General features: G+C 48.1%; 1 protein-coding gene across 6 annotated transcripts in view; it reads left to right on the top strand.

The window, feature by feature from the left end:
• PRRX1 (paired related homeobox 1) overlaps positions 1–12,433 on the top strand; it is an 84,157-nt gene extending 71,724 nt beyond the window's left edge. For 5 of the 6 annotated variants that reach the window (XM_039483239.1, XM_039483240.1, XM_039483236.1 and 2 more), the window contains 3 exons: positions 192–367; positions 3,105–3,286; positions 11,553–12,433. In XM_039483239.1, coding sequence (XP_039339173.1) covers positions 192–367; positions 3,105–3,286; positions 11,553–11,691 — 497 coding nt within the window. In that variant the 3' untranslated portion in view covers positions 11,692–12,433. Of the gene's footprint in view, positions 1–191; positions 368–3,104; positions 3,287–5,600; positions 5,670–11,552 lie in introns of all 6 variants that reach the window. The other variant, XM_039483242.1, reaches the window with a different exon arrangement.
• The last annotated feature ends 410 nt before the right edge of the window (positions 12,434–12,843 follow it).

The raw sequence follows: 12,843 nt of genomic DNA, 5'->3' as shown, positions 1-12,843 counted from the left end.
TCTATGAAAAATGTGTGTCTCAACTTTGATCCAAGTGTCCAGGATCTTGGTTTTTATCTCTCATCCAAATGATGCAGAGATCTAAATTAGGTGTGTTTAAAAAAAGAAAAAGAAAAAGTAAATGCTGATGCTTTAGAAATATGAGTAATCTAGTTCCAGCATTTCACCTGTCTGATTCTCTCCCATTCTAGATGATCAGCTGAACTCAGAAGAGAAGAAGAAAAGAAAGCAGAGAAGAAACAGGACCACCTTCAACAGCAGTCAGCTCCAGGCATTGGAGAGAGTCTTTGAGAGGACACATTACCCAGATGCCTTTGTACGAGAAGACCTTGCACGCAGAGTCAACCTCACTGAAGCCAGAGTTCAGGTAAGTAATGCCAGAAGTCAATCTTCTGCCCATCTCATCCAGGTACTGTCAGCAAGCCATGGCTTTAGCATTCACTCAGCCAGCAGGATGGCTGTAGAGATAGAGGATTGTTAAAGAACATGGGCCTTAAAATCATTACAAGAATATAGATCTTACTGTCATTAAAGCTCTCAAACAACTAAATGCCATAGAGATCCTTCTGAAAAGCTCTATCATATTTAATAGGTGAAACATTAGGGTTTTCTAGAAATCAAACAGGACAATAACAATAATTTTATCACAGTAGAGCCCCAGAACCCCAGATTGGGATCAAGGCCCCATTGCGTTAGGTGGTGTACAAATCCATGCAAAGACAAGGGCCAAAATTTTCAGAAGTGACTTAGAAGCCTATTTTCAAAAGTCTCACTTAAAGTCAATGGGATTTAGGCTCCTGGGTGCATGTTACTTTTGAAAATGGGAGCTTCTATGTCACTTAGGTACTCTTGAAAATTTCATCCTCAGTCCCTGCCCCCAAATCTATCTGAAAAATCCAAAGAATTTAATAGAGAATAGGATCCTTTCTGTAGAATTTTTCAGCCAGATTATGGAATTCTATAGCAGGGAGAGAATTCACTAAATTCTGTAGGAAATGTGCCATGAAATAAACACAACTGCAGATCTTATCTGCTTTAGCAATCAGAGACAACTCGGCAGGGGTTTGGAAGTGATGTCTATTTATGTAATCAGATTGACGACACAGGCAAAAATGCCAAGCCTTCTCCAAAGTGAGCTGTATGGGTTATACACTGTAGACTGAGTTTCCTATGGAGGCATTACACCCAATATTTAATTATGGTGGCAAATGTATGCTATTTTGGGGGGTAGAGAAGAAGGTTCTGGATCATGATGAGGGAAACCTCAAAAGGTTGAAACTTTCGGGTCAGATCCCAAAGTTGAGTTGTGCATCATGGCTTTAGCCTTCTGGTCTTGCTAAGGTGCACTCTGTGTAGACCCAGTATGGCAAGCAAAGGTGAGTTTGAAGCCCCCTTGTGCCCCTGTGCAAGATGAAGCAGCCTCAGGACTTGTGGCAGCAGTAACAGGCCCCAAAGGGCTATTATGTTGGATGGGAGCTGATGGAGTGCAGCATCAGTCTAACCATGTGCCGTTGCTTAGAGGTCCTGCAGAGAGGGAGGCAGAGAGAGCTGGTTATGCCAGCTTTGTGCACCCAAGGAGTCTCATCACACCACCAGAGTGCCACAAATGGTCCGCATCAGACCTAAAGATCCCCTTGACTTGTTCTGAACCTCAAGAGATTTCAAGATCAGGTAGAGAATCACAATAGGATAGATAAAAGCAGCAAAGGATAGGGTTCTTCATGGGGTTGCCAAGGTTTCCTGCTTCTGCTCAGGCTGGAAACACCCTGTGAGTGACCTTTCTTAATCCTTGCCAGAGCCCAGAAACACAGAGCTGTATGAAACTGAAAGTTACAAGGAAACAAATTGCTCACAGCCTTATCCAAGTGCCAGGAGACTTGGGTTCCACCAGAGGTTCTGATGAAGGTTTGAGTTAGATTTTTTTAACCAGAATGGATACACCCACTGCCCAGTGAGTATCCAGGCCTAGAGTGGCATTGCAGGGAACAGTCCACCTCCCAAACCTCTGTTCACATCAGTTGTCACCAGAGTTATAACAGCATAAACTCTCTCTTGTTCTTACATTGCTAGTTTAGCCGAGCAGGATTTCCCCAAGATGTGTGGAGGGTGAGAGTAAAGCCCTTGAGCAGTTTGAGAGCGCAAGAGTGGGACAGGTCAGGGAATGAATGAAATTGGCCTTTTAAATTCTGATGGTTCTTGGACTGAAGGGGAAGAGCTTCTGGATGTGTGCACGCGTGCGTGTGAGAGAGAGAGAACACCTGTGTGTATGTGCGTATGTTTGTTCATTGATAGATTCAGAGTTTAAAGCCAGAAGGGACTGTTAGATCATCTAGTCTGACGTCCTGCACCACACAGGCCATTCAAATTCACCTAGTACCCCTGTACTAAGCTGAATAACTTGCACACACGTGCGTGAGTGTTTGTGTGTGCGCATACATATGTGTGTGCATGCATGGGCTAGCAGCAAAGGTAGGTGTGTTGTATTTTAGGGCAGGGCATGAGTACCAGGCATAGTCAGGGGAAGGGATCACCATGCATTAGGACAGCAGGGCAAATCCTAACATAAAAGCAGCCGCTTCTACAGCTCAGGGCAATGGATCAGCAGCAGCTTCCCAAGAATCCCCCTCATTCAGGAATGAGGTTCAAGCAGCCAGCAGCCTCTCCCAGAGCAGCTGTGATCTTAAAGGCCAGACAGGACATCTGCATCTTCACTGAGAGGATTCTTGGTGCTCAGGCACTGGGGTGGAGACATGAGGCCACCAGCATCATCCTGGGTCCTGGAATATCCAGAAGCAGGAGAGGTCCAGCTCATGAGCATCTCTCCTGTGGGTCCCAGCTTGGAAGTACATGACCCACCACATGCTGCTGCTTCACCTTGGGTAGGGAAGATGATTAGCTGCTCAGGCGTAATGGAAGCTCCTCCTGCAAACACAGTGCATCAGTCCACTGCTGGTCCTTTCCTCACAACAGGGTTCTGTCTCTCCAGGCCACCATCATACCAGGGTGCCTGGGCCCCCGAGTATCTAATAATGCAGGGAGAGTAGCAGAACATCAATGGATCAGGTTATAATCTCTGGCCTGCCTGTCTTTCCCCCTCCTTCTAGGTGTGGTTTCAGAACCGAAGAGCAAAGTTCCGCAGGAACGAGAGAGCCATGCTGGCCAACAAGAATGCCTCCCTTCTCAAATCCTATTCAGGGGACGTGACTGCGGTGGAGCAGCCCATAGTACCTCGCCCAGCTCCAAGACCCACTGACTATCTCTCCTGGGGAACAGCCTCGCCTTACAGGTGAATGCATATCCCATCTCTAGGTGATCAGCCTCCTCTGGCCTTGTTCAGCCATCACCTTCAGAGCTCCTTCTTCATCTGACAGTGACGCTCACCGGGAGCACCCTGTGAGAGCCATATCTTGGGCCAGATTTCCTGTTGCTCCTTTCCCACACCCAGGCTTTAAGTCACCTTTGTGCCTCCCTAATTCTGACCTGTGAGGCTTCCTGGCACAATTTAGAGCAGCCCCAGCACTGCTCTAAGTTGCACTGGCTTGTAACAACACCCTCTAGGCATTGCACAGCTGGAGCACATAGCATTCTGGCCAAACCCCTCCTGCCCTGGCCCATCCTCAACACATCCCCTATGCCTGGGGCTGCAAGTGGGGCTAGCATAGAACATTTATGTCAGCCTTGTGCCAGGCAAGAAACCCCCTTGCAACAGAGATTCTCTAGGGGGCTGTTTCTTGTCTCTTTGTGGCCCCTTTATGCAGTTCAGACAGCTTAAAGAAAGAATGGAGGGAGAAGGGAAAGGCGGAGCCGTTATATTTTGTGAGCTTGCTTAAATAAAGAATCAAATTTAATGCGACTAATTTCTGGCTTGTTTCATTTGAAATACAGCATCTAGATTAAATGGGGTCACCACAAGAACACCCACGTTGGTAAGGGGATGCTGATACAATAGTAGCCTTTGTTGAGCTCTTTAAGGACCTGGCCACTTTTGTTGTTAAAAAACTAGAACCGTTGTGCCCTGGGCTGGCTGGCAGGAGTGGAGAGGGAATGCCGAGTCTTTCCTCTGGGGGATGCTTGTTTGAACGCAGGTGTGGGTGGCACCAGTCTCTGAAAGAAGTCGCTTTCTGGTGGCGAATATGAGATTAGTGAGTGGTTCCTCTCTCTTGTTCCTAGTGCACAGGCATTAACTTGTTGTTGGCAGTCTCAGCAGAGAGGCCAAGAACTGACGTGACTCTTCCATCTCTAGGCAGGTTGGGAAAGTTCCAGGAACTTCCCGTACCCTGATCTAGCAATAGGCTCAGCTGGGTCGTCCCAGCATTGTCTGGTCAGCTCTAGGGCACAGGGGCAGGGCTGGGTAAGGAGACAACAAGACTCAGCTGTTGGGCCCCAGAGCACCAGCCTGAACCTGCTCAGTTCTGGGGCTTGCAAGCCGGCGAGCTCTCAAAGTCTCAGGTCTTTTATTTTAACTAGGACAAGACTAAGCCAAGGGGAAAACGTGAGCGGGCGAGGTTCATTGCTGCCATGGAAAGTGTTTTTCCTGGCACTGACGTTGTTGCTCTGGTAGGTCTGGTTGCTCCCAAGGTGACCTGCCAATATTGGAAATACACAAACAGGGTAGCAAAACAGGGGCCCAGCTTCCCTCTCCGCTGAACCACATAGCAGAGGGAGCTTTCTGGAGCGGCGGAGGGAGGAAGTGATAAATACGTTGCTAAAAGGAGCAGGTTCCTCTCCATGAGTGGAAGCCGGCCTGATAGCATGTTCTGGGAGCTACTGGGCCAGGAGAAATGCTGCCAGCGTAAAATCAGAAAGGGAAAAATCTCCTTAGCATTTGCGCTTCATACAATTCACAGCCCTCGCCTCCCTTCTCTGGGCAGTCCCCAGCCAGCTGGGGCCTGCTCTCTGGGGGATGGAGGGAACTCAGGTTGTGCTGGCTTGTGGGGAGGGGTAGGTGGCTGGTGGATGTTTTTAGCACTGTGGCTTGAACTTAAATGAAAGGCCTGAGACTCTTGGCCATTGCTCCATCCTGTCACAGCTCAATGTCAGCCCAGCTAAGCCACATCCCCTGTGCTGGCCTTAGAGAGCCGCACCCGATCAAAGGTCTCTGCTGCCCAAAGTCAATCAGGCCTATTCCTCGCAGCACTCATGCAACAAACAATCACTCGCCACGTGGCATCCCCGGTATGATGGTACCTTTGCTCAGTGGTCCTCAACCACGTCCACACCACAACCTCACGTTAGAATAAAGAGGGAGTTAGGACGCCCCTTCTGTACAGACAAGGAGTGTGGTCTGGTCATGACACTGGATGAACTCAATGAACCCACTTTTTTGCCCTGTACGCTGGGGCCAGGCCTTGCCCTCTCGTGTTTACCTGCCTGGCTGGCAAAGCCCCTTCCCATGGGGGTTAGCTCCCAGCATGCATCCTGGCTTGGGGGCTTTGCCCGCAGTGTTGCTTGCTGGGGAGGAGTGGGGTGGTGAGACGGTCCAGGAGAGATGAGTGCAGATGGCCGCTCCCTTCCCACCCCCTATAGCTGTTTTGGTCACAGTAACAGGGATCTGTTGAACTCACGTGGCTCATTTCTACCTCTCACACTTTTAAAAATAGATCCTCGTCCCTCCCAAGATGTTGTTTACACGAGGGGCTTCATAATGGATTCTAGAAGACACTGCAAAGGTAACTTCCAGGGGGTAGGGGGCATTCTGTATGGGCTGTATGGGGCGGAGGCAGCACGGTCACTGGAAAGGCAAGGAGGAGACTGCCAGCTGGCTAGGCTGGTCTGGGCTGCTGTAGAGAGGAGGGACTGAAGTGGGCTCAATCGCGAGCCATGCCAGGCCCTGGCAGTGAGCACAGAAGGGACGGCAGCAGGAGGAAACCGTCAGGCTCATGGATTAGGTGGGTGGGTCTAGGCCAGATGCAGTGTTTAGAGGGGTGCCCCATGCTGCTCCAGGTCCGTGTGGATGGGTGTGCTCCCCCCCCTCTAGGTCACAGTGTTTAGGAGTGTTCTGTCCCTTACAGGCCATTGTTTATGAGTTGACTCAGGGTAGGGGAACCCTTATAGAGGTTCCCCCTCCCACCATATGACAGTTGATAGGGAGACCCCTTTCCTTTCAGGGTCACAGTTCATAGGGCTGCCCTCTCCCCTTCAGGGTTGCAGTGTGTACACAAAGTCTTATGGCTGGCCCAGAAATACATGGCAAGCATGTGGCCTACAGAGTGCTCAGTGATTTTGGGGTCCAGCTCTGTCAGCACCCACTCCCAGCACACCCCTACATCCTCCAGCTTCCTGCTGTGACCCCCTAGTTTGCTGTGACATGGAGAGCTGGACTCCCAAGTTCATCTTTCAAAGACAAGCAGCCCTGTTCCAACCTGCCCACCCCCGATCACTGATCTTCCCCTTCTCTGCGCCCCCAGCGACAAGCCCCTCTGCGGGCTACTTGGGCTACTGAAGCCCAGGTGTCTTAGTTAGCACAGAGTCCCGCAGAACACAGAGCTATGCCCTTTGTGCTCTGGGGCCATCCCTTCTGCAGGTGCTAGAGCTCTGCTGGGTGGAGTACAGGCCCAAGGCAGGATGGCAGAGCAGGGGAAACCTGTGGTCTCTGCTGCTCACACCTGCAGGCAGTGGCCATGGGCAGATGTAAGGCGAGCAAAGGTGGGAGATCCACAAAGATGATCTGCTTTCCCTGAGGTAGGCGTGCTAAGGGCTAACGGCTTCCTTCCCACACCGCCCTGCCCTTCACCAGCAGCAGAGCCCATGAGACAGAGGCTGGCGTGATCACAAGAAAGCCCTATAGGGGCTTTCTTCTGGGAGGAAAAAACTCTCAGATACACGTGTGCAATTACTTCAGTGGGTCTTGGAAACACCCGATTGAGTTTTAAATACCCTTGTTTCTATTCTATTCTGAAAAATAGGTTAATGGGCTGCTGTCAACTCTTGTGCCATCCTATAATGGAGAAAGGGAAGACCCAGGAGCTTATAAACTTCATTGTGCTTAGCCACACCACATATCGCTGAACTTTGAGGTGGTTTGCAACCGTTAGCTCACCCCGTCTTACAGCACCCCTGTTAGCTAGGGATGTATTATTCCCATTTAGGAGACAGGCAAAGTGAAGCAGAGAGATTAAGGGCCAGATCCTTAAAAGTATTTTGGCCCCTAAATTCCACTGGAATCAAATGACTTGGCCAAGGCCTCAGAGAAACACAGTAGCAGAGTCAAAATTAGAACTAAATTGGTCTTTGCTTCAAATTCTGTGTCCTGGCCTCTTGGCACCATTTTACAATGTATGCAAACAAAGCTTATTAATGTTGGTGGGAGTTAAATGTAACATCCCTATTTTGGAACCAAAAGAAGACAGCAGTGGGAGTATTAAACTATTGATCTTTTATAGGCTACATTTCTCATGTGTACTGCATGTATGTACTGGGCCCCTGTTTTGCTACCCTGTTTGTGTATTTGCAATGTATGTAGACAGGACGGTTAGCACTGAAGCCAAACCAGCCTCTACCAGGAGCCACTGTAACAAAAAGGCTGAGGCCTGGCCTACACCTAAAACTTATGTCAATCTAGCTACGTCGCTCAGGGCTGTGAAAAATTTCATGGCCCCCAACCCACATGGTAGGTGCAGCAAAGCTGATTTTAGAATTCTTCTGTCAACTTAGCTTCCACATCTCAGAGAGGTGGATTATCTACATCGATGGGAAAAACCCTTCTGTTGATGTAGGAAGCATCTACGGTCCAGTGGCACTGCTGTAGCACCGTTGCTGTGCCGCGGTTGTGTAGATGGAGCTTTTCAAAGGAGTTTAAAGGAATTAGATGCCCCAAATCCATTGAATGTCTAGCCATTTCCTGGTGAGGGGAGATGAAATTTCGCCAGATCTGTCATATAGTTGTGCATATGAAGTTGGGATTTTTAACTGAATGAAAAACAGAAACCTTGAGTTGTGCTACTAAACGCTACAGTATTTTTCCATTCTCCAAGCAGACTCTTCCTGTTTGGGATTCTGGGTCGTGTAATTATTATTCACTATCTGTATTGTGGTAGCTCCTCCAGGACCCAGTAAAAGATCTGGGCCCCGTTGTGCTGGGTGCTGTATGCCAGTATAATGAAAATATGGTTCCATACATCTTACAATCAATGTATAAGACAAGAAGAGAGACAAGTACAACCCAGCAACAGGCTCTTTCCTGTACTAAGAAGTACTATCATGAAAATGACCACTAGAGGGCTTTCAAAACTTTGAGGATGACATTCACTTCTATGCAGAGAGCCAGCACAAGGATCAGGTGGGCTGGGGTGCAGGGCAGAAGGGTAGGACAGAGAAAGGGGAGATATTGAGACTCAACATGGGGTAGGAGGGATGGCAGTTGGTTCCAGGCTGGGAAGAAGGATCCCGGGGGATCCTATCTGCTCCTGGGCCCATTCCAGACCCTCCAGATCCCACTCTCTGCTCCCCAGCCCAAGCCTGGGTGCCACTCCAGCTTCTGCAGGTCCCCTCCATCACTCCCCCAGCTGTACACAAGTTTACATGGGAGCAGAACTCCCAGCATATTTCCATTGCAGGGATGGTAGGCCTTCCTACACTGCTTCCCCCCTACCCGCCCACCAGGTTTGCACCCATCCCCAGGCCCAGACACCACTTAAGTCTCATATAAAATGTATTTTAAGGATGTAAGTGGTGCATGGCCTTTTGTGCAGGGGTTAGGGTGACCAGACAGCAAGTGTGAAAAATTGGGACAGGGGTTGGGGGTAATAGGTGCTTATAGAAGAAAATACCCTAAATATCGGGACTGTCCCTATAAAATAGGGACATCTGGTCTCCCTAGCAGGGGTGTATCCCAGCCTATTAGCATAAATTACATTACAATATTTAGATACAGCTAAAAATCACAGAAAACTGGGATCAGCCTTGACAAAATCCCAAACCGAATTGATTTCCTGATACTTTTCAATTGTCTGCAGTACACATGAGAAATGTAGCCTGTCAAACTATTGGGATTCTTTTTAAAATTGTGTCACTCATTCAGTGCACTTTATTTCCTCGGGGTCTTTAAATCAGCATCGGGCAATCATTGCAAGTTCCCCAGTTCAGATTGAGCTTTTATCTGAATGACCCACACTTGTTGTTCCTGAAATGTCTAGACTGCAATCATGGGGTACGACTGCAGCTTGAGCTGATGTATCCGAGTCTGCCTTAATTTGGCTAGCTCAGGTATTGGAGCAGTGAAGCTGTGGCAGCATGAACTAGTCCTTGAAGTGATTACTCCAGGTTCCAGGCAGGATCAGATACGCTGCAGCAGCGTGGGCTATCTGATCCTGCCTGGAACCCAGGGTAATCACTTCCAGGGATAGTCCATGTTGCCACAGCTTCCCTGTTCTGGGACCCGAGCTAGCCAGATTCAAGCTAACTTGGGTATGTTGGCTTGAGGAGTGTAGGTATACCCTTAGATTGCAAGCCCTGTGGGACACAGACCATCCTTTTGTTCTGTGTTTGTACAGCACCTAGCACAATGGTGTCCTGGTCCATGACTGCAGTTCTTTGGCGTTACCACAATACCAATAAATATTAATGATAAATTTAACCAAACATTATTGAGCCTCAGGAAAGCTTCAGGGTTGAAGGTTTAAATTTACAATACAGGACAAAGGTGCAGGTGGGTTTGTATTTTATTCAGAGCTGTTCATCCTTAATGCTGTTTTGACCTCTTCCCCACATTATTTCCCTGCGTCAGGCTGGATATCTTTCCCATTCACAAAGTTAATATGAGTCGAAAGCAGTTTGAGCATTTCTAATAAAGACAGTTTGGAATCCTCTTGATTACAGTAGGTTTTGAATTGGGCCTTATTAGAGATGACTGTTAGATCATGTATGTGCTGTCCAGTGATGCTTAGTGGCAGCTACTGTCACACTCTGTAACACCTTGTGCATTTGTTCTCCAATTAGTGCTAGACGTCTCAGGTTACAGCCATACAGTGGCTGTAAAGGGATATGCCACATCCATGTTCACAGTTACTGATCAGCTGTTAAACAGGAAAAGGGACAACAGAGAAAATGGAGCAGGGCCATGGGAGTAAAGTGTCCCAATAGGAATGCTGCTGAGGTTTTATCCAGTGATAAAAGTCCATCTTATCCCACAGCCAGGGGCGGCTCCAGGCACCAGCACGCCAAGCGCATGCCTGGGGCGGCAAGTCACGGGAGGAGACCTGCCGGTCGCTGTGAGGGCAGCAGTCAGGCAGCCTTTGGTGGCTCGCCTGTGGGAGGTCCGCTGGTCCCGTGGCTTCAGCGGCAATTCAGCGGTGGGGATGCCGATGGCGCAGCACCGGCGGATCTCCCGCAGGCATGCCGCCGAATCCATGTTAGCAGCGGACCCGCGCTGCCAAAAGCCGCCTTACTGCCGTGCTTGGGGTGGCAAAAAACATAGAGCTGCCCCTGCCCACAGCCCCACCAAAAGTGCAAAGGAAGTATTTAGAAAACAAATGTCTGAATGGATGTGCTGAGTCAAATAATTTCTGTAGTCTAGGAGATGGTGTTCCCTAAAGCTAAGGCATGGCACTGCTACCGTGCCCGTTTCTAGGCTGGGCAGCGAGAAATGCAAGTGTTCATGATCTGTTCTTTCTGTTTCTTGATGGCGTTTGGTACAAAGCTCAGTTTTGTCTCCTTGGCCAGGCCACTCAGGTGATGTAACAATGAATGCTAGTGACTGACAAAACTTGGCTGGGACACAAGTGACAGAAAACTGCTTGCCATTCCATACAGGAAGTGGCGGCACGGTCCATCTGGGTCTTTGTGGCAAAATGGACTTTCCTGAGTTTATTTTCCTGTGAAATGTGTCTGGTAGCTGCTTGGCCTGGAATAGGGTCCGTTCTGGATCATCTGAAAGTTTCTGTCTCGAGCAGCAAATATAACTGAACTGCATGTAAAATTCTAAGGGTCCAGCTCTGACTTGTGCAGCCACTTAGAAATATCACCAGCAACTTGGAATATGTGCAACACACTGGCAAAACCTTTGCTCCCTTACCTGTAGTAAACCCCCAAATTTTCCCAAGGTAGACTTGCCATTAGAAAGAATCTCCAACCATAGAAATCAGAGGTGGAAAAGGGCTGTGTCTAGTCTATCTTCCTGCTAATGCAGGCGTGTTCCTGCCAGTATATTCTAGAGCCAGGACCTCAGACCTGAGCACCCCTGACCTTTCACAAAGATTGGCTCCATATGTGAGCTTTGCATCTGGTGACTATTTGTAGTACATTCTCATGTACTTTGGTCGTTGTGGGCCTGGTTCATAATCCTTTGACTTCAGCTGGCTTTGGATCAGCCTGTAGTCTGGGACGTGTCGTTAGATAGGGTGACCCATCAGTGCGCTAAAAGAGAAATTACTAAAATGTCCAGTCATGGTAAGGAATGTTGCACCCAGTAACTGAAACATTATACATCATGATGTATGCCCATGTCAGCACCCACTCATCTAGCGACTGTTTCCCGAGTTCAGTGCAGCCCTGATTTGCAGCTGGATTCTGATTTTGTTTTTCTTTCTTTTTTCCTCTTCTCTCCACCCCAACAGCGCCATGGCTACTTATTCTGCTACGTGTACCAATGCTAGCCCTGCCCAGGGCATGAACATGGCCAACAGCATTGCCAACCTGAGACTGAAAGCAAAGGAATATAGTTTACAGAGGAACCAAGTACCGACAGTCAATTAAACACTGTCTCAAAGAAAAAGTAAAGCAAAATGACACCTGTCCTGCTTAGCAGTTTGCTCATGCTGAAAAAGTAAACCCTGAACTGACTATTGGGACAAAAGCAGGAGAAAAATGAACTGCAAATTAGTTATGATGTTCCTCTTTCATTGTGGGATAATGCCACCACTTTGTGTCAGGTTTATCGCTTCTGCTCAGTATACTATGAGCTTCTTCAGTTAAGGACAATTCCATCCTTGTTGTTTATTTTATACGTGACTGCAAAAGAAACCCTATCAATCCAACCTTTGAACTTCTCCCCTAGACTTTCCTGAGGTTCAGCACCGGGTCCCTCACCTCCTATGCCCCAGTTCACTCTAGAAAAGGGAATTCTGAAGCCAAAGCCCTCTCCATTGTATCTGGATGAGATCGACGTCTCCTTCCATCGCTCCAGACCAAGGCTGCAGCTGCAAAGTCATTATCATTAGCCTCTGAGGAGGCTTTATGAGCAACACGGTGGGTTCCTCTCATCCAGTTGCCTGGAATGTTCAGCGTTTCATTCACACCCATCTTGAGTTTAGAACTTATTCGCCTCTTTCTGATTATTTCCGGCCCAGCCTCTTTGAAAAGCCAAAGAAGAGAAGATCCTTCTCAAGCTAGAGTGCGTGTCTGCATGGAGGAGATTGCTCGGGAGCTCAAAGATTAGGACTTTGCCTTACGCTTCTTTCTATGCCTTATGTTTTGTGCCACAGGTAAAGGTGTTGTCCAAACGCATTTGTTTTATATATACTGTATATATTTATATATATAAGATATACATACAAGCTTGATTGGTGTTTTTTATTAAACAAAATAAAAATACATTGCAAACTTTCAGTATGTGTGTGCTCCAGCCAAGTTCCTATAGAGACAGATACATATCGGAGTGCCAGATTCCCATTTATGGTCGTACGCTGCCCTCAATCATAGCAATAATAAATAGCTTACACTTAGAACATTTCATCTCACAGAAGGCCACAGCACATTACAAGCTGTTGGCCAAATCCCCATGTCTTTAGTCAGGCAAAACTCAGGATCCAGTTGATCCAAATCAGGAGGTCAATATTCAGGGCTAGATCATCTCTTCCTATGGGAAAACCCATCCGATGTGGCCCTGGGGGAAGAAATATTGTGAAG

This window comes from Mauremys reevesii, linkage group 8, assembly GCF_016161935.1.
Source record: "Mauremys reevesii isolate NIE-2019 linkage group 8, ASM1616193v1, whole genome shotgun sequence".
Classification (NCBI taxonomy): Eukaryota; Metazoa; Chordata; order Testudines; family Geoemydidae; genus Mauremys; species Mauremys reevesii.
The sequence above is the reverse complement of the archived record's forward strand: the minus strand, read 5'-3'. Positions and strand labels throughout refer to the sequence as shown.